We start from the raw sequence: 22,045 nt of genomic DNA, 5'->3' as shown, positions 1-22,045 counted from the left end.
CGTCTACCGATTTCTGTCCCATCCTGATAATTCCTTCTAGTTGCGTCTTATTTTTTTCTTAGAGTATGTTTATAAGACTGAACTCACAGAATAGGCGCAATTATGCATCAGAAAATCCCCATCGGCACCTTGAGTGGTTAAGATTGTTGTTTGGTGCGTAATGTCTGCTGTCCGCCTTGTAACACGAGTCTTTCGCCAAACTGTTAATTACAACCAGTATGTCTAGACACTGTTTAATCCATTTAATCCACTTGTGGAACAACTCACAAGAGAATGAACGACTTTATGGACATTTTCAGTAAGATGAAGGAATAGCACACGCCGCCTTGACAACCTTGTCACGAGGTCACGAGGTGAATGGTGAGGAGCAGACAATCAGCAGAGGCAGTGCAGCCTCCTGGACACCTCGATCGCCTGAGACCTGTCCCTGTGACTTTTACGTGTCGTGCAAATTATAGAGTCAGACGTCCTCTAATTATCTTCACGCACTGGAAGAGCTACTGTAGAAAATTGAAAATGCCATTGCTGCTATTCATTAGGTGTCACCATTTGATAAATCGAGCGCAGCGCTGCATCGACGTCAACGCTAGGCATTTCTCGTATGTTCTGTGACGTTCATCAGCGGGTCAATTTCGTCTCAGTCTCATTGTAAATATTGTCCCGGCCAGTTAAATTCTGCCACCTCGCACGTCTACACCTGTACTCTGAAAACCACTGAAGACGATACTTCCCATTGAACCACTTATTCGTGGCCACGGACCTCCCTTCCTGAGCTGCCTGCGGCTCCCTTAAGGAGCTCCTTCGCTTCCCTGTCGTTGGAATCCCCAATGGCAAGCACTCAAACCCTGTGCGCTTGATCACTACCTTTCAGGATGATGTGCCACGTCCCAACAGACGAGGCGTCCCGTGTTAATTCAGTTGCACTTTCAGCAGTGGCAATGCCCCAAACCTGTTTCAAGGCTAAAGATTAGCGGCCCCCGCTCCTATTCGTCATTCGCCGTCAGCCTCTCGATCGTAACAACACAGCTTTCGGCAGTTTCTGGACAGTAGTCGTTTCCCTTTGCATTCGTACAGAACGGGCGCAGTACCTATCTATCTACGAGGGGCGTTCAAAAGAAAAGGTACAAAACAACACTGAGAGTGTAACTGAAATATTTATTCAAAAGTAATCACCAGAGGCCTGAGCACAACTATTCCACTGCTTCACGAGTCGAAGGATTCCTTGTTCCCAGAATTTCATGATCTGTGACAGGATCCCATACTCCACCGTGTCCATGTGTTCGTCTTCGTCGTACAGGTTGAAGCGCTTTCCTTTGAGATATTCTTTTAACGGACCAAACACATTGAAACGCAGGGCGACCTGTCCGGTTTGTGGGGCGTATGCTCAAGCTGCTCGCACTTGGCCCTGACTGTTACACTTTGTGAGGCCGGGGAAGCGTATGGACTCGTGTTTTCATTCCCTCCATTAAGCAAGCTCGATTCTGACCAGGAAGGAGCTGCGCTGATCAAGTCCTATCTTTAACAACATTTATTGAAGCAGGATACTAAATGAAGAATAAAACATCAATTGCTTTCGTTGATCAAAGTGCAGCATATGACAAGGTTCGGAGGCGTCAACTGTTTTATAGATTGTTTCAACTTGTCCCCTGCACAAAAGGGATTGACAACGTGTTAGCTGGAAGGACATTGCGTTCAGTACTGTCGATGACTGGAAACGCTGCTGATACCAAAACTGTTCTCTACAATGCCTGAAACTGCCCTGCATCCAAAGAAAAGCCCCTGGATTTGACCAGCCTCTGGCAGTGTGGACTGCAGGAAAAAACACTAGCTGTCCTAGAGTACTGAATAACGGCTTAACGCAGGGATCCGTCCTTGCTCTTGTTTAATTTATATACTATCTGATATTCCTCCAACACAGTCTAGAAAGTTTGACTGTGCGGATGACTAGGCGATAGTCACCCAAAACGAAGCCTTTGAAACAACTGAAGAAATCCTAATTTCTAATCTAAACATCTTAAGCCCGCATTTGACTGCCCGCGGGCAGTTTGGAGTACCCTGAACGCATCCGAAAGGGCCTTGAAAGATGTGCAAACACTTTCCACAAGTGGGAAAAATCTCCATCAGCATCGTGTGTAGTGCGGAACGACAGACAGTTGCTCATGTTGTATCAACATGTCCCTCACGCGCCTGCAGGGGTTCTTTTGAAGATTTCCTGAGAGCGACGAGTAGTATGATAAAACACATAAAAGACCTTCATATCTATATATAGCTGTTGTCATTCGCGTTTTTTGTGATGGAGAACTGTGTTGAAATCTTGAAATGTTATAGCTTTGTAATCTTTGTATACGTATTGCCACACGATACATAAATAAACTCCCTCCGTAAGCAGCCGTTATTCTTGATGTACTTGCGTAGGCTACGGAGTATCTCACAGTACACGTAACTGTTAATGGTTTTTCCGTGTTCCAGGAAATGTATGAGTATTAGTCCTCAGGCGTCGAAAAGGCGAAGAGCGTCACCTGAGGGCACAGCGTTGAATTTTTTAGGGGTCTTTAAGGTTACCGAACACATTAACGTGATCACCGCCTATGTCCGACATCAACGTGCAATAAACGTGTCCGGGGGATGCGAGAAAAATTGCAAACATCGTTGCAATGCGGAAAACGAGCGAGTTGTCTGACGACCAAAAGGGCATCATCATTGGCTTTCGGCCCAAGCGTGGTAACATTTCCGACACAGTTAAGTCTGTAAACTATTCGCATGCCGCCGTCATTAAAGTTTACCGTGCATGGCAAAACTGCGCTATCTAACACCGGCGCCAAGCAAACTGTGGCGCACCACTGGTCATAGATGACACGGGTGGACGACGCCTTTGGAAACGTGCACGGACGAACAGAAGTGCAACTGTTGAGCAACTGTCCGCCCAAGTGAATCATGGGCTAGCAACTGTGTCTCCTCAAGTACCGTTCAGCGAGTGTTGCTGCGTAAGAGCCACTGCAGCAGGCGCCTGGTTCATGAACTATTGCTGACTGCTGTTCATCGGTGGCGAGGACTTGAATTTGCACGCTGATACCGTAACTGGACGTCCACTGAGTGGCGACACGTGTTTTCAGACGAATCACGTTTTATGCTCCAACGGTGTGAAACGTCTGCAAGCAGGTACCCTGCAACAGTCGTCGGAAAACTCCAGACCGGAGGAGGCAGCATTATGGCTTGGGGTATGTTTTCGTGGCACTCCCTGGGCGAACATGTCATTCTAGAAGGCACAATAGATCAAAATAAGAATGTCTATCCTTGGGATCATGTCCATCCCTCCATGCAGTTTGTTTTTCCTCGACACAATGGCATCTACCAAGCAAGGTAATGCAGGCCCGCCCGGTTGGCTGTGCGGTCTAACGCACGGCTTTCCGGGCGGGAAGGTGCGCCTGGTCCCCGGCACGAATCCGCCCGGCGGATTTGTGTCGAGGTCCGGTGAACCGGCCAGTCTGTGGATGGTTTTTAGTCGGTTTTCCATCTGCTCGGCGAATGCGGGCTGGTTCCCCTTATTCCGCCTCAGTTACACTATATCGGCGATTGCTGCGCAAACAAGTTCTCCACGTACGGGTACACCACCATTACTCTACCACGCAAACATAGGGATTACACTCCTCTGGTGTGAGACGTTCCCTGGGGTGGTCCACCGGGGGCCGAACCGCACCATAACCCTGGGTTCGGTGTGGGGGGCGGAGGGGTGAAGTGGACTGCGGTAGTCGTCGTGGGGTTGTGGACCACTGCGGCTGCGGTGGGGACGGAGCCTCTCGGTCGTTTCAAGGTCCCCGGTTAACATACAATACAATGCAATACAAGGTAATGCAATGTGTCTAACAGCTCGCAGTATACGTACGTGGCTCGAAGAGCACCATTATCAGTTTCATGTGGAAACCAAACTCCCTGGATTTAAACCCAGTCGAGAATCTGTGGGACCGCCTCGGTCGCGCTGTTGGCGCCACGGATCCACAGTCGAGAGACCTAACGCAGCTAGCGATGCCACTGGAGTTGGCATGGCTGCACATCCCTGCCGGTACCTTCCAGAACCTCATTGACTCTCTTTCTGCACGTTTCACAGTGATTTATTATGAGGACTACATATTTAATTTTATCTCATTTCGTAATATTCACTCACTCTGAATAGCTAAAAATTATTTTTCTTCTATTTCTCTTAATCTAAGAACTGGTTCGGTTAAAAATTATACAGATGATTTTGAAAATAAGATCAGTGTCTTGTGCTAACTGACTGAGGGCCGTTTCATCTGAGCATTGTTTGAGAGAATGCTCGCTCAGAAATTTACATTTAGTTCAGTTTCCATGGCCATACATTCATGAACGATTGTACGTAAACCTGATTTAGAGTGGATTATTTGTTAACAATATAATCTCGTGTGTCCTATTAGAACACAGTTATCATCTGTAATCGCTTGTTAGTACCAACCGGGAAGCTGTGATGAGTGATAGTGCCCTTTTGCTAGAGTAAAATTCACAAAATATTTCGGCAATGAACTCACAGTGACAGAAATTACAGAATAACAACACGGTAAAAATGACTAAAGAATTCATGGAAACTCCAATAACTCGAATTACAAAAACTTGGGACATTGAACTCATAACAGAGGTGTGTGGCAGTCTTTCAAGTTCCATACTGCTGCGTTATAACTCATTTAACTGTCTTTTTCATTACTGGCCTTGTAGTTGTAGTACTTAAGTTGCCGACGTGCCAAACCAGTTTTTCCAAAAGCAGATAAAAGCATGGCCAGAAAGCGTTCTGCCGAAGGCTAATTAACTCTCAGGTAAGGTTAAAGTTTTGTTTTACAGTGTTGTAAAATAGCTGAGGCTTGTACGTCTAAACTATTCAGTATTAAAACAGTACGTCAAGTGGTATTTATGGAAACACGTTATTTCCTTAATGTCTGCCGCAGTCTTAAGTTTAGCACTCATTCAGCTTCCAGTAGCTAGGCTACCCTGGGACGGTCTGTTGCGGCCTAAGATGGTTAACACCACATAGCCGTCAGGTTGTTGGAAGACCAGCAAACGGCCATAGTTTCGGTACAGTCTTTTCGAGGACTCGGAGACCTGAATACAGAACTCTCTAATAACGTTAACATTTCCACTGGGTCATATCTGTTGGTCACGAATCCCGATACTAACATGCAATAAAATTGCACGTTTCTCATGCACATTCTGTTTCATGAAAGTTTGAACTAAAGGGTACTATGTGCAATGAAAGCGATCTCTGTAAACGTTAAATGTTGTAAGCTGAGTAAAGGTATACCTGACCCCTCTGTTATCGTATATATTCAAACAGAAATGTCTCAAAATATTTTTATCTTGTTTCATCTTTCGAATAAAAACTATAACTAATTTTAAAGAAAGCTTAGCTTAGAGTTTGTGTGCGTGTGCGTGTGCGTGTGCGTGTGCCTGTGCCATTGAAGAGCATATAAAACAGAGATGAGTCGCTAGATTATTGGATTCCTCACTGCTGAAGAAATTGTGCCAACGGAAATCCACTCCATGGCCGACACATCTCACCGGCCATCTCTCATAATGAACAGTGTCTCAAGCAACTCATCCCTGACGATCGACAGATTACGTCCAAGAACTTGTGTACACAACTGAATGCCGGCCGTTGTGGCCGAGCGGTTCTAGGCGCTTCAGTCTACGGTCGCAGGTTCCAATCCTGCCTCGAGCATGGTTGTGTGTGATGTCCTTAGGTTACTTAGGTTTAAGTAGTTCTAAGTTCTGGGGAACTGATGACCTCAGATGTTAAGTCCCAAAGTGCTCAGAGCCATTGGAACCACAACTGAATGTTGTCTGCAATGCCTTAGACAAGGTGTTATGCAGCTTTCGTTATCGCAACGTGTATGAAAGATGAGTCCTGCAGATTCTTACACATGATAACAAAAAAAAAAAAAAATGATTCGATCAATATGAGACTGAAAGTGACGATTTTCTAACTCCGGAGACGAGACTCGGTGTCACCAGTATGAGCCAGAATCCAGAAAACAGTCCTTGGATTTGAGATGCGAATTCTTAAACAAAGAAGTTTGCCATCTGCAGGCAATGTGATGTGTACAGCCTTCCGGGACCAGAAGCGTATGGTTCTTTAGGATCTCTTGGATCCCGAGCATCTGTCATTTCAGAACGCTACGAGACAACACTCACTAGATTGAATTCGAGAGTCATGACAAAGCAGAAGAGAAACTTCCACTAGTAGCATGATAACGGCAGGCGCCACAACAGTTTTAAGCCCATGGAACTCACTGACAAATTCGGCTCGAGTGCCCTACAATATCTACCGTACACTCCTGATTTAGCACCTTCAGATTTCCATCACTTTGGGCCCGCGAAGGATGGACTCCGAGGCCAACATATTCGATGACATGACATCATCGAGCCTTTAAGACAGAGAGTAGCCTGAGCTGGTTCCGGTTTTTACGGGCACGCCGTGACGGCTCTTGTTCATCATTGTCAAAATTGTGTAACGAATGGCGGTGACACTGTGCAAAAATTACAGTCTTCTGTTCTATCTCCTGTCTTACGAAAGCTATCGACTGGTGGCTCTCCACTCTAGGTTCGTCCAGTCTGAAAAGTGACACAACTACTGCCTACGACGTAGCGCCTTCCGCGTCCTATGCCGTTGACCAGAGTAGGTTCATGCGCCTGTAGGAATGGTTTCTTATTCCTGGGTCGTGAGAATGCCCAAGTTTCCTCCTCATCTCCCACCCTTAAAGAGGTTGTTTGCAATTGAACGGAATGGGTCTCCTTTTTGTGTGGATATCCGGTCCCTGCGACGCTGGCCGCTTGTACAATATCTGTACAGACGTTCTCTATCAAGGCAAGGAGACATGATGATTTTCCCTTATTCGAGTCTTGGAAAATACTAACTTTTCCTAGGCTCCCCAATACCCACAGAGAAAAAAAATGACAGTATGTAGTTGACATCTTGCTCTATTTAACTACGTTATAACGCTTTCTGTATCTGTTGTAGTTTCGATGAAAAACCCTTGTAGAATTAATGCAGCACCAAATGAGTGCGCCAATTTCTGGTATCCTGGAGCGAATGCGACAGATCATGATACTTTTCGAGATTATGATTCTCATTCATCATCTTCAGACAACCCTGTGTCCGCAGCTCGTGGTCGTGCGGTAGCGTTCTCGCTTCCCACGCCCGGGTTCCCGGGTTCGATTCCCGGCGGGGTCAGGGATTTTCTCTGCCTCGTGATGACTGGGTGTTGTGTGCTGTCCTTAGGTTAGTTAGGTTTAAGTAGTTCTAAGTTCTAGGGGACTGATGACCATAGATGTTAAGTCCCATAGTGCTCAGAGCCATTTGAACCATTTGAGACAACCCTGTAATCCGAATCAGGTGTTATGAACCAAATTCACAGATCATTACGAATTAAATTACAAACGTTTTAAAGCCGAGCTTAAAAATCTTGTTACACTACCTTGGTATGTAGAATGTCTTGCAAACACTGACCGCAACACAGATTTACATAGTTTTCTGCTGTTTCCCTAAACACTTAAAGACAAATGTCGAAAAAAGTCCTTTGGAAAAGACAAGAGAAATTTCTTTCTCAATTTTTCTTCAATCCGAACGTGTCTTACTTTCTAATAACATCTCCCTAAGACAGAAGCAGTAACTTGACAGAGCTGATTTCTTTACTTACAGAATGCGTCGTTAATTTCGTAAGATTGGGTGGAAGTAAAATAGCTGATGCTTGTACATAGACAAGATGTAAAAAAGTATTCCATATTCTGAGAAATAGAACTATGGACCAAAACCAGGAAAAAGTCCAGTAAATATGGGTTCTAAAATGTAACCTTAACAGCTACGAACACTAGATTTTCTTCGCTACTGTGAAACACCTCTTCTACTGCGAGCTCTTTGCTATTACGAATGACCTACAGAAGGCAGTAAACAAATGAAGACACTTTCCTCTGTAGTAAACATCTGTTAGCTTATGACATCTTGGGTTGTCGGGTGTTCTGCCGGATATCAGCGTCGTACTTGCACGATATTTCGGTCACGTAGCTCGTAACCTTCATCAGGTGCGACCTGAGACTGCTCCTCGAGTGCTTTTTTTATATTTTTTTAAATTTTTTTTAGCACTTTTCATTCCTTCCCCTGAGGGGAGAAGGCGGGCTGTTTTAGGGCTTGTCTGTTTGCCCTTTATCAGCCATAGGGTACAATTTTTATTTTATTTCCATTTTTCTTATATATCTGATTACATGCTATTATTTTATGTTGGGTATCTTTAATTTTACATTACTTTTTGGTGTATATAGTGTGGGAAAATATTGATTGATTTGGTTATGCATTAACTGAACATGTTTAACAATATAACTAACTTAATAAGAATAATTGTTTACTTAAATGAAACTAGTTTATAACTGGAAGTGACACATTATTCTAATGGGGGATTTTTTATAGCGCTTACACTTATTTTTTCCTCTGTAAAACTTCTACGTGATGGAGTATGTTGTGGGGCAGTGTTGTTTTGGATGATATATTCTAGCTTAGACTAATCTTAATACTAATGTTTACATGTTCTTCTTTCCTGTTTTGCAGTACTTGGAGCTGGTTGCTACAATGTTTTTTTTTTCCCTTATATCTAGTTTTACATATTCTCCTTTCTCCTTTCCCTTTGGTGGTACTTGGAGCCGGCTTTTTTTTGTTAACAATAGTTCTTGTCTTGTCTATGATTTCCTTAATGTTATTGTGTTTTGTTCTATGGGGTGTGTTGTGTGTTGAGTGTGAGGGGCTGTCGTGGTGCACTAGGTCATTTGTTGCTGTGCTATTGTCTTTTGTCTAGGTGGGGTGGGGTGGGGTGGTTTCGCCTCCTTTCAGTTGTGTCATTATGGGTGCTAAGTCGGGGAACTCAGTTGTTGTATTTTGTGCTACTGTACGCGCCGGGTAAATGTATTTCTTTTTCGGGCGTCTTGCTGTGCGTGGCTTGGTCGTCAGAATGTCTTCCATATAGGGTCGTTTGTGTAGGATGTGTGAGCCGTATCTTGCCCTGAGTTTGTCAGTCTCGTTTGCAGGGGGGCTATTTCTGTCGCCTCGTATACTTCGTCGCTAGGGGTGCGGCATGGTAGTTTTGCTATGCTGCGTAGTAGTCGGCGTTCTGTCGAGTACAGTCTGTTTGCTATTGTCTTTGGTATTCCGCCTAGTGGTGCAGCGGCGTATTCGTATATTGGTCGTATGTATGTCTTGTATGTGTGTATGGCTGTCCTGGTGGAGCAGCCATACAGTCGTCCTTGCACTTGTCGGATTAGCTGTTGTCGTTTCCTCGTTTTGTTGAGCAAGTATTGCAGGTGGGCTTGGTAGTTGAGGTGCTTGTCTAGGTAGACACCGAGGTATCTCGCGTTGTCAATCAGTTGTAGGGGTTCGTTCCATAGCCGGAGTGTTATGTCTTCTTGTTTTTGCTGTCGTTTTCTCGTCAGGTTGCGGTGCTGGAATAGGACTAGTTGTGTTTTCGTCGGGTTAGGTCGGATTCTCCATTTAGTCATCCATGTCTCTAGTTTGGTCAGGTATTTTGCAGCTTTTCTTTGTATTACGTCAGTTCTGAGTCCTGTGCACCAATATGCTGTGTCATCTGTATATAGGGCGATTTTTTCGTGCTGGTCTGTTGGGGTTGGTATGTCGTGTGTGTATAGCGCGTACAGTAGCGGGGATGATATTGCACCTTGTGGGACTCCTGCCTCTGGGGTGAATGGCTCAGAGGTGGCGTCTTGCACATGTACTCTGCTGTGTCGTCCGGTGATTTGAGTTTTTATTAGGCGTACGAATTTCGGTGGGATGCCGAGTTTGAGCAGTTTGAACAGGAGTCCATTGTGCCATAGACGGTCGAAGGCGCGCTCGATGTCCAGGAATATGGCTAGCGTACAGTGCGATCTGTTGAAGCCCTGGGTGATGTCACATGTCAATTTCAGAAGTGGGTCTGTGGTGGAGTGGTTGGGGCGGAAGCCGGCTTGGAGTAGGGGGAGTAGTTGTTTGCTGTCCACATACTTCCGCAGTCTGTCGGTCAGTATACGTTCATAAGTTTTTCCTATAACGTCCAGTAGTGAGATAGGTCGGCAGGAGAGGGGGTCCGTTCGTGGTTTGTCGGGTTTGGGGATCATTATGGTCTTACTTGTCTTCCACGCAATCGGGATTGTTTCTGTCGTTAGGCAGTAGTTGAACACCAGTAAGAGGATTGGGGTTAAGGCAGGGAGGGGGGCGTTCTGCAGGTGGATACGTTTGATGTTGTTTTGTCCTGGGGCTGAGTTTCGTCCGGTCCGTATTGCGTTGGTGATTTCAGCGTCTGTTATAGGATTGGTCAGTTCGGAGGTGTATTCTGTTTCTGCTGTTGGACTTGTTAGTAGGTCAGGGAGTTGGTTCTCTACGTGTCGGTAGAAGTCGTTGTCGAACTTGGCGTCTGTTGGGAAGGAGTGGATGATTCGGAGGGCGTTCTGGAATGTGTCTGCTTGTGTTTTAGGGTCTGTGATTGGTTCGTTGTCTACTATTAGTGTCTGGTTGGAGGGTTTCTTTTTTACAGTCAGCGTCTTGAATTTGTTCCAGAATTTTCTGCCTTTTTCGTAGTTGAGTTGGCGGCAGGTGTCGTCCCACTCTTTTTGTTTGTGCTGGGAGATTATGCGTTTCGCTTGTGCGTTTAGTCGGTTCCACTGCCGTCTTAAGTCTGGGTTATTTGTACGTCTAATTTCGCGCTGTAGTTGCCTTTTCCGTCCTAGGATCGCTAGCGCCTCCGCCGGAATGGTGGGCCTCCAGTTCTCTATTGTCTTTTGTGGGATTGCCTCGTCTATTGCTGTTGTGAAGGTGGTTTCTAGTCGTTCGTTTAGGTATTCCAGGCCGGCGTTGTCTGTCAGGGTAGTTGGCAGTGCTAGTTCGTCTTGTATGATGGTTTGGAATTTCCTCCAGTCGGCTTTTGCATATAGGCGGATGTTGCGTTGTGTGGGGTGAGGCGGTGGTGGGTTTATAGCGGTTGTGGCGAATTTGATGGGGAGATAGTCGCTGGTTATGGGGTCTGCTAGGAAGGGATTGGAGAGGTTATTGGTTAGGATCGGGCTGTGGAGGATATGGTCTGGGGTGGAGGAGCCGCGGTGTCCGATGAACGTTGGTTGGTCGAGTGCAAGTCTGGATATCGGGTCGGTTGTTAGTATGTCAAAGAGTGCTCGTCCATTGCCGTTCGTTGCTGTGCAGCCTAGTTGCGTGTGGCGTGCGTTCAGGTCGGTCAGCAGGATGAATTTGTTGTGGTTCGTCATCAAGTACTGCAAGAAGTCTTGTGGGATGGGGTGTCCGGGTGGATTGTACAAACATGCGACAGTCAGCTTGCATCTTTGTTGTGTCCTGATTTGCACCACGACAGCTTCCGTATCCTGTAATTGCTGCGGGAGGGGCACCTCTATAACTGGGATGTTGCTATCTGTGTATATTGCTACGCCCCCCATGCCGTCTGGTCTGTTTTTGGAATGGCAGGCGTATCTGCTTAGTTGGCAGTATTGTTGTGGGCGTAGCCATGTTTCGGCCACGCCAAGGGTGTGTATCTTGAGTTGATGCATGCTGTGCATGAGTGCATGTTTTCTGTTTCGCAGCCGTTGGACATTCGCAAACATGATGTTGGCATTGTCGTTCTCTATTGGTCTCGCCATCGTGCTTCTGACCGTTGTAGGGGGGGGGGGGGAGTTGTTTACGCCGTGTCTGTGATTGTGACGTGGACCCTGTTGTTGCTTTGTATCACTTCCAGATCTTTGTTTAGGAGTTGTCTGATGGTTGGGCGCAGGACACTCTTAATTTCGTGTTTCCTGTCTTGGAAGACGTTGAGCAGGACGGTAGTAAGTGTGCGAATGAAGTCTTCCTTCATGACTGCCTCTTCTTTCAGTTCCGCTGTTGTTTGGGGGCGTGGGGCAGGTTCGTCAATCGTTTCTATGACGGCTTGAGCATAGGTGTTAACTGCTTCTTTCGGTCGGCTCTGGCATTTCAGTGATAGTGCAGAGTGGCTCTCTCCGCAGTTCGCGCATTTTGTGTTGTGTGGAGGTGCGTTACACCTTGAGAGCGTGTGTTCGCCGCTGCACTGTGGGCATTTTGGCTTGCCCACGCAGCCGTGCGTTTTGTGGTCGAATGACAAACATCGACCGCATTGCGCTGGCTGGGGGGGCAAAAGGTTTGATGGTTCTACCGCTCGTACTTTGTAGTCAATCCTGACACCATCGTTTAACATTCTGTCGATGGTGTCACGATCGTGAGTCAGTATTCGGAATTTCATCGTTGGCGCACCAGTTTCGCGGGAGGTGATTCGCCAGGTTTTGTGGACCTTCAATCCCTGCTCGATCAGCTGTTGTTTCACTTCTTCCTCATCCACCTCTTGCTCTACACCCTTGATTACTGCGCTAAGGGAGGGCTTGCTCAGTTGCCTGCGTTGGTGTGGTTCCCTGGGTGGGAGCAGTTGCACTTTAACTGCTGGGGAGAGGTGGACAGTGCTCAGAAATGGCTGACTTAGTCACCTGTCTTAGTCTAGTGTGCCTCTGATGTTCTTTGCACCTGATCTCCACAGTTCTTGTCGTCTGGCCAATGTAGGACATGCCACATTGACAAGGTATATTGTAAATCCCTGGTTTTCGTAACCCCAGGTCGTCTTTGACACTCCCCAGCAGTCCCCCGATCTTGTTGGATGGACAGAAAACACACTTGATATTGTGTTTACGGAGGATCCTACTGATTCTGGCAGAAATAGAGCCAGCATAGGGCAGATATGCCACCTTCTTTGCTTCATCTTGGTCTTCTTCAGGAACCTGTGGTACAGTGGCTGGTTGGAGTGCCCTCTCAATTTGTCTGTCCGTGTGTCCATTCTGGGAGAAAATTGTTTTGAGACGTTCTATCTCTATAGGTAGATTCTCTTGGTCTGACAGGGCACGTGCTCTGTGGACCAAAGTCGATGACGACGTTTGTGGAGACAACCAGCGACCTAGTGTAACCAAAACGTGGATCACACGAAGAGCCGACACGTTTCCATTGATCGACGGTCGAATCCCGGTGGTCCCGTGGCCACTACAGTCATTGCGTCAACATGTGAACACGAAGAGGCCATATGCTGCGGAGCTCCCTGTTCAACATTATACGATGAAAAGTGTGCTTCCGAAACACTTGTGCGTGCACAAGCATTGTGCTCTTTCGGCAAAGATGCCACAGATCACCATCTATCCAGCTTTACAGAGCAGGTAAGCCTCCGAACCCCACGCTCTGTGAAAAGTCGTGGACGTGCAGTCGTTTAGCGCCTAGAGGTTGGTTCACTGTCCTTCTACCACTTTTTGTAGATGCTCACGACAGTAGCAAATGAACATTCGAAGAGCTTCACCATTTTCGAGACACTTGTTCACAGGCTCCACGTAATAATGATTTGCCTATTTTCAGAGTCGCTTGTCTCAATTTATTTCCCCATTTGCAGCCGTTATCTTCGCTAGGGTGAGCCCCCGTCCGTGTCTGCTCCGCTTACATATTTCTGTTACTGCATCCCGTGCGTGCAACGTCACCAGTCGGCGTCCAACCTTGCGTTGGGCAGTGGTCGTAATGTATTTTTAATAATCTATTTAAAGTTGACTGGCATGATTAAAGTAGAACGAACGTGTTTTGACTTGTTTTTGCAAAGGTCATCTATGGCCAGTAATCGACAGGATGAATGTGGAAAACCTCTCACACCAACCCTGAGATTCACAGGTAGAATCGAATCTTAACAGTCATTAATGTGCAGTATTGCCAGCTTGGCTGCAGAATTCGTAGCTCCGTGACTGCTAGTTTCAGTGTGTTGCTCCAAGCAGAGATCAGGGGAAGTGCCAAATACTGGAGACAGCAAAAATTTTGATCTCGAAATGTCGCACTTCTTTTCCCTCTCTTCGAAGGCAAAACTGGTCTTTCCTCTTTCTTACTGACATAATCGGGTTCATAGATGATGCATGTCCATATTCTTCAGTCTACTACAAACTTTCTGCTATGTCAAATTCTGGGCAAGGTGTTACAGACGTTGCCTGTTGTAATGGTACTTGAATTACGTAACCATTACGGCACCTCACCTGAACCTCTCCATACCAGCAATATTCTACTGTGTTTCTGTAAAGTAGTTGACATATTTCTGAGACAACATTCAGATTTGATTTCATTAATGTAGAGGTATTTTGATACATCGATATGTTTATATTGCAATGATATTATTATTATGTGTATTCTTTCTTTTGTCACTATGATCTTTGTCATACTTGTAACTCTTGATTTTTGGGCGCGCAAGCGATTATTAGAGTTAGTTAGAGTTAGACAGTCGGACCTTGAAAAAGTCAAGTCTTGGACGTCATGTTGGAAATACGCATATTGTAGTCAGCTTATAAAATGTGAACTTTAACAGTGAGAAAGATGTTTTCAAGTATGTTTTGTATTGTGAAGTAATTTTTTTGTGTTACGTGCCATTGCAACAAAAGCAATAAAAAAGAAGTGTAACTTGAATTCGGAGTGCTGATTACTTTGTTACATCGCCATTGTCCTGCAAAAGTGTAATCTTCAAGAATGGTTTGTGAAACACGTCTATAAAACTTTTGAATATAGCAGAATAAATTCTAGGCCTCTTTGCATCCGAGCTTGGAATCATCACTACCTAGATTTTCGACGATTGAGCCATGATTTTACAAGACCAGCGTGGTAAACACGAAAAGATGAGTGCCAGGTTTATTTATTATTACATGAAATGATTTTATTAAGTGTGCTCTAATGACACCTGCCATATAATAACTTTGTTGTTGCCCGAAAATGCAGTATTTAGCAGTGTCAGCAACACCGCAATCATTATTAAATTTTGACCTTTGTTGTGGTAGGGTTGTTAGACTGTGTACCAATAAGAACTAAAATGCTGTTGTTATTAAGATGTGCAATAGGTAAGGTGGTTGGAGGGTATGTCCTTGTGGGAATTGGGAATGGATGTCGGGCGCTGATATGTGTACGCGTTGATGGCGCCCAATAGCAACCAAGATGGGTTCCATATGAGTTTGGTCGCCTATACATCAAAGTGAGTTCACTATAATGCTCATCAAACCACTGTAGCACTGTTCTGATTCCGTGGTACAGACAATTATCCTGCTGAAAGATGACATCGTCGTCAGGGAAGACATTAAGCATGAAGAGATGCAGGTGGTTCGCAGCTGTCAGCGTGTCTTCGAGTACTACCACAGGTTCTATGTTAACGTTGTGCATATGATGAGGGTGTGGTGTAACCAAGAAACTGGCACAGGACAAAGTGTGCTAATAGTGAGTAAGTGCACATCAGATTCCAGGAGGAGGCAACTGCCCGCTAGTGGACGTCTGTGATTATAAACAAACAGTCAAAGTGGAGCCCAAAGGATAGCATGTCTTTAGCGAGTATGCAACAACTAGTATGGCAAGAAGGTATATCTTCACAGAAAACTGAGTACTGAGTGTGAGCTGCAGAGCATAAATCTTCGTGAGCAGAACTGACAGAGGTGTTGCTCATGATACTCGATGAGGGCAATATTCACGGTGGCATCTGGAGTCGCAAGCTCTCAAAGCCCTTGGTGGTGTGCGAATAATTGCCAACTCCATATTGCTGTCTAGAGAGGGGGAGGAGGGGGGGGGGAAGAATACCACGAATGCGAGGGTGCTGCTGTGGTACCATACGCCACCTGACCTCATACCATGAGATGCGGGTGACGGTTGAGGTCACATTCATCAGGAAGACTGTTCAGCGTATTCGGTATTCGTTGAGTCCATGTTAGGACACGTTGCTACCGTCATCAGAAGATAATTTGAGGAGAGGAGGGGGATTTATGTGATACTAGGTAATTCAATTTCTCATGAGAGTATAAAGATTGGGGAACCCTTTTGTCTCTTAAGCCCTTTTTGGTTGCTTCATCTTGAAAGCTCAGATCCTTCTTCTCGCCAGTTTTGAAATCTAGCACAACTGATTCCAATTTTCGTATGTTGTACTTGAACTATGTCTAGTAGCTTATACAAAAGATACAAAGAAATTAAGGACATTAGCTGCCAGTGAGCATTGAATTAGATCAGTGGCGCAAGTTGATACTTTGTGCCAGATCGATATTCGACCGTAGTTCCCCTGCTTGGTCGGAAAATGCCGTGATCACTGCGCCATCTGGACAATGGTCACAGTGGTAACTGCACCTGCATGGACGACCCTAGCACGCCTCCTATCAAATCCAAATTGTCAATTTATACCACACACTACTGATATAGTGCCACTGCTCATCAACCTCTCAACTCGAGGCATCTTGCCGATTCCTGTAAGAATTCGAGTTTTGTGTGCATCTGCACTGAAGGAAGCATTTGCCATCATACCTCAATCATATGTGAGGTGTCTGTTCTTTTTGACACGTCCGAAAGGACAACCACCACATACACATTATTTGATACAGTGTGTCCAGAAAAGGACTCCATGATTTCAAAATTAAATATCTCGAAAACAAAGATCGATAGAGGAATGCAGTAAACGATATGTTTATTGTGAAACCGTAAGAAGTTTATACAGCAGTTTGAAATAATAGTTACAAAAGCTGCTAACAGATGGCGCTGTAATCGCCATACGTAATTCCTAGTATAAACAGTGATCCGAAGCCCAGAGCGATCAGTTCCACTATTGAAACGTGAAAGGAGGTTAGCGTACCGAAGGAAGAGATTAAAACCAAGTACTCCATTGAACAACGCGTTTTTCTGGTGCTAGAGTACCACAGGTTAGAAGAGAGTCCTACGGCAACAAGGCGAAGTTTTCAAGCACGATTTAATGTTCCAAAAGGACCCGATGCGAAAACCATTCGTACGCTCTTCGCAAAATTTCAACGAACAGGCAGCGTAACTGATGATCTAGTGGGGCATGTTGGCCGCAAGCAAACCACAGTTACGCCTGAAAATATCGCCACAGTTTCTGGAATTATTCAGCAAAATCCAATGTCATCCGTCCGTAGAATTGCATCTGAGACTGGTTTGAAGCGTTCCAGCACGCAGAAAATACTGAGAAAGAGCCTACCCATTTTCCATTCAAAATTCAAACGCACCAGGCCGTACCCGTCCGTGCTGTGCAACAAAGGGTTGCCTTTGCTAATCAGATGCTCACAATGATTAATAGTGAAGGATTTGATGTTGGCTGCATCTGGTTTACAGATGAAGCACACTTCCACCTGAATGGATACGTGAATAAACAGAACTGGCGATTTTGGGGTTCCAAAAATCCTTATTGGTGAGAAGCGAAACCCCTGTATTCTCCTAAAGTTACTGCGTGGCTTGCAGTATGCAGCAGAGGCATTATTGGCCCTTTTTTCATTCGAGGAACGGTCACTGGTGCACGTTACGTTGCAATTTTGGAACAATTTGTCGCCACAAAGCAAGCGTTAGAGGATCGACCAGGTACTGAATGGTTTATGCAAGATTGAGCCCGACCGCATCGGACCGAACAAGTGTTTCGCTTTCTTGAGGAATACTTCGGGAATCGAGTCATTGCTTTGGAATATCCCAAATTTACTGGTGCAGGCATGGATTGGCCTCCATATTCGCCGGATTTGACTCCCTGTGACTTTTTCTTGTGGGGCACAGTGAAAGACATGGTCTACCCGAAGCATCCCGCCACGCTGGACGAGCTTGAATCGGCGATCTCTGTGGCATGTGAATCCATTTAGGTCGAGACACTACGAAATGTGATGGCGAATTTCATTCTTCGTTTGCGCCGTCTCTGTAGTGCCAATGGTGAACATTTTGAAAACATTGTGATGTGATTGTTTAAGATTGTTTTCATACGATTATTTCACTTATGTATGCTGATATGAGCTGTACAGCGTACAGCGCCATCTGTTAGCAGCTTTTGTAACTATTATTTCAAACTGCTGTATAAACTTCTTCCAGCTTTCACAATAAACATACCGTTTACTGCATTCCTCTATCGATCTTTGTTTTCGAGATATTTAATTTTGAGATCATGGAGTCCTTTTCTGGACACCCTGTATATTCAGATTCACCTAGGGAGGACGTGAAAGGTGGGCAGTATGCAGTGTAGACGGAAGGAGGCTAGAAGTTTTTAATGTGTGGTATTACACAAGAATGTTTAGTATCAGATAGGAGATAGAGTAACTACTGAGCGAAGTTTGATAGGGCACAGCCTGGGTATCAGGGATTAGTTAATTTAGTGAAATGAAATGTACGTGTTGCTGTGGCCTCCTGTAAGGATAGACTGGTCGCCTGGTGCAGTTCTTTTTAGTTGACGCCACTTTCAGCGACTTGCATGTTCATAGGATGAAATGATAATGAAGACAATCACAATACCCAGTCCCAAAGTCCTCGGCCACAGGAAGCAGAATGAAGCGGCGTACCACAGACAGTTACACATAATCTTGTCCACATTGTGTTGTACAGTATTCCTTGGAATAGCCCCTTGGAGTTGACATGGCCCGTTTCTGAGCAGAAACTATATAATAATTGAACTTCGCTGGTGTTTATAATAATAATAAAGTGTACTTGACTGGTGTGTGTATTTTGTATGTACCAGTCTCGTGTGATGCAACCGGCGCCGTGGCTGTCAGTACACATGTGACTGAGTGCGTCTCTGTGTGCAGCAAACGCCGGCGCAGTGGCGGGTGGTGTTCCTGGTGGTGGCGGCGCTGGTGTCGTTCTCCGGTCTCATGTATGTGCTCTTCTCAACGGCGCAGCGGCAGCCCTGGGACCCACCCTGTGGGCAGCCAGGCGCAGGTGCAGGGGAAGGCGCCACAGCCGAGAGACAGCCCCTCCACGAGGACAACGCCCACAAGGGTTGCACCTAGGTTGCCGCTTACTGTCAGGAAACACCCCTACATACCACTGTACTCTCTACGTGCGTTTCATAATAGGGGACCTTCCATAGTCAGTACATGTAATCTTGGTAGTCTTTAAGAAGACAACATCTGTGTCTAACATTTTGGTTTACTGTTTAAATCCACCGGTACACACTTCCAATCAATTACATCCAGCCTATTGCAGTCTTCCTAACTAGCTATTCATCCTATATGACAATCAATGACACTGTTCCTTAACTATCCATAAAACTGCAGATGTGCTCCAAGGATCCGTCCTGTCACCGCTCCTTTATCTCTTATACTCAGTCAACGACCCAAAAGAACTCGCTCTTGTGTACATGCTTCGATATCCTGTAGACACCGCCCTCTCCGCAGCTCATCCTACCTTTCATTCACCTCAATGGACGCTCCAACTCCATCCCAACAACTTCACCTCGTGAAATAACCGGTGATACCTTTCCATCAATTTTGCAAAACCCTAGGCAATAATTATAGGAAAAATCACCCATTAGTCTCACAGTTCATATCACCACTGCCTGACCCGACAAACCAGAATAGTAAAATTTCTTGAACAAACATTCATTCAAAAACTAACCTGGACCCATGAAATACTAAAAATCCCAAAGGAAGCCCACAATAGGTTATAACTACTGAAACTAGTAATTAGGTTGACCTGGATACTAAACTCCATGACCATAATGTATCTTGGACTTCTGTTTCTGCCAATTTTATTACTTGCACGAAATCCTGGAATGACATGCGCTTCATGTTGCTTGGTGGACCTGACTACCTTCTCCCACTTCTATGCTGTACCAGCTCACCAAATACTCACACCCCCTCAAACACTAAGAACACCTTCGGCTCTCCTAAATCTTCCACAAAAGTCCCAGTACGCCATAGTGTCCCCTATCCCTGAGGACACTAGCCTCCTGCCGCATGTCTGTCATCGCATTTCACCATCCCTTCATTACCAAACATTCCATATTTTTTCTCAACATAATTTCTGTCAGTTTCCTCTCCCAAGCCTTAACTCATCTCTTCAATAAACCCTTTCTTCCAACTATAACCTATCCTTCCTATCCCAAAAAGGCTACATCTCTCCCTTTTCTTGCGCTGCTAGTGTCCCATTCGTATCATAATACCTACATCCAACCAATCAGTTCCTTACCATACACAAATCCAACATCCTTTTTAATGTAATACGCACTCCAATACTTCCCACATCTCAGTCCTCACCCGTACTTACCAGAAAACCCCACCATACCACACTCACAAAGCAGAAAATTCACATCATATCACCATAATCTTCTCATAAATCACAGCTATTTTACCTTCTTCAGTCTTTTGAAGTTGTAAATTTATAAAGCAACTGCCTGGCTCCCTAGTTGGGGAAATTCAAATAACTGATAAATAAACCACTTATCATTCCCAATACAAATCCTTTACACAACTTGTAAAATTGTCTTACATTTCCTATAGACTTGATACAAACCATCTTATTTCCTATTGATCTTCAATCCAGTATTCCAATGCATCTGCACCAATGTTGTTGTGGTCATCAGTCTGAAGTTACAAACAGTCTCCACACTAGTTCATCCCACAAAAGTCTCTTTCTCTCTGCCCCTACATCCATCTGAACCTGTATACTCTTTTCATGCCTTGGTCTCACACTACAGTTTTTAACCTTCCTTCTCTCACTTCCCCTGACTCCAACAAAAATCTTTTCACTCTGATTCAGTTCAGTATCTCTTTATTCTAGTTACCCATCTAATCTTAAGCATTCGTTTGTACTTAAACATTTCAGAACGTATTCTTGTGGTGTTGTATGGTTTATTGTGCATGTTTCACATCTGTATTAGGCTAGACCAAAAGAACAAATACTTTGAGAGAAGACTTAACACTTTAATTAATGTTCGATTTTAACGTATTTCTCTTTTTCAAAAATTGTTTCCTTGCTATTTCCAGTCTGCATTTTATTCAATCTTTACTGCCTATTGTTTTCACTGTCTTGCTTCCCAGTCCAGTTCTCTCAGCATTACATGATTTAATTCGACTGCATTTCATTACCCTTGTCTTATTGTTATCAATGTTTAGCTTATAACATCCTTTTGAGGCGCTATCCAAACCTTTTTCTGTAACTAGCAGAATTAGAATGCCCTCAGCAAACATTAAAGCTTTTTCTCTGAAATTAAGTTCACTTATCGCATTTCTTATTTGATTCATTTACTGTTAACTCAGTGTGCAGATTGAGTAAAGTGCAGAACATACTACATGCATGTCTCACTCAATTCTCAACTTTTGCCTTTCATGTCCTCCTACACTTTGAACTATAGTGAAGCTTCTGTTCTGCAGAAGTTGTAGTTAACCTGTCACACACTGTATTTTATCTGTTATAATGAAAAATTTGTTAAGAGTGTAATCATCTAACTTTGTGAAAAGCATTTCGTTAATTTGCAAATGCTAAAAATTTTGATTTGGTGAATCATACATACTTCAAATGCAAAAATTTTGAAACTTTTCACATTATAAAGCAAGTGGCCATAGACAGTTTTTTTTAACAACTGGCCGAATAGTGTCGATAAAATGTGCTACTGAGAATTCAATCCCATTTCAGCTAATCTAGAGAGGAGAGATGACAATATAAGAAGTTAATGTCCACACTGTCTTACTTCTTGAATAGTGGAAACATTGAGTTCCTTATTAAGTAAAAACAATATTGAGAAAGCTACACTTTAATTTATTGATAATTAATAAATGTAAACATCGATGTATTTGAATACAGAAAGTATAGATAAAAATTGCCTTTCTTCACAAATACTTGTTATTGCATTGTATGTTCATTTAGTTCCTGTGGGTCTATCATGTTTACATACAATTCATGGAGAGTCTCTAGGCCCAGGACAATGTTCTTTCTATTGAAAGCGGCGTCCCGCTTCTGGATAAGAATCGAGGAGCATAATAAGTGCAGAGCTCGTTATAAAACAAATTTTTTATCACACGGGAAAATCGAGTGCAATGCTATTTCTTTTTTCTGAATTCTTAATGTAACTGATCGTTGAGTTTGGTTACTGCACGATGATAACACCGTCACAGTGAGGTGCACCTGAATATATTTATTTTTAGAGGCTCGCCTAACCATGGAGGATTTGTAGGACAATCTAAAGGATCTTGGAATTTAAGTGAAGAC

The 22,045-nt window shown here is 44.4% G+C and overlaps 1 protein-coding gene across 1 annotated transcript in view; it reads left to right on the top strand.

Moving 5' to 3' along the window:
* LOC126236786 (putative inorganic phosphate cotransporter) overlaps nucleotides 1-21,563 on the top strand; it is a 205,097-nt gene extending 183,534 nt beyond the window's left edge. Inside the window, exon 11 of the mRNA XM_049946369.1 lies at nucleotides 18,643-21,563. Within this exon, the coding sequence (XP_049802326.1) occupies nucleotides 18,643-18,846 (204 nt within the window). The 3' untranslated portion in view covers nucleotides 18,847-21,563. The remainder of the gene's footprint in view (nucleotides 1-18,642) is intronic.
* Nucleotides 21,564-22,045: the final 482 nt, after the last annotated feature.

This window comes from Schistocerca nitens, chromosome 2, assembly GCF_023898315.1.
Source record: "Schistocerca nitens isolate TAMUIC-IGC-003100 chromosome 2, iqSchNite1.1, whole genome shotgun sequence".
Lineage (NCBI taxonomy): Eukaryota > Metazoa > Arthropoda > Insecta > Orthoptera > Acrididae > Schistocerca > Schistocerca nitens.
The sequence above is the reverse complement of the archived record's forward strand: the minus strand, read 5'-3'. Positions and strand labels throughout refer to the sequence as shown.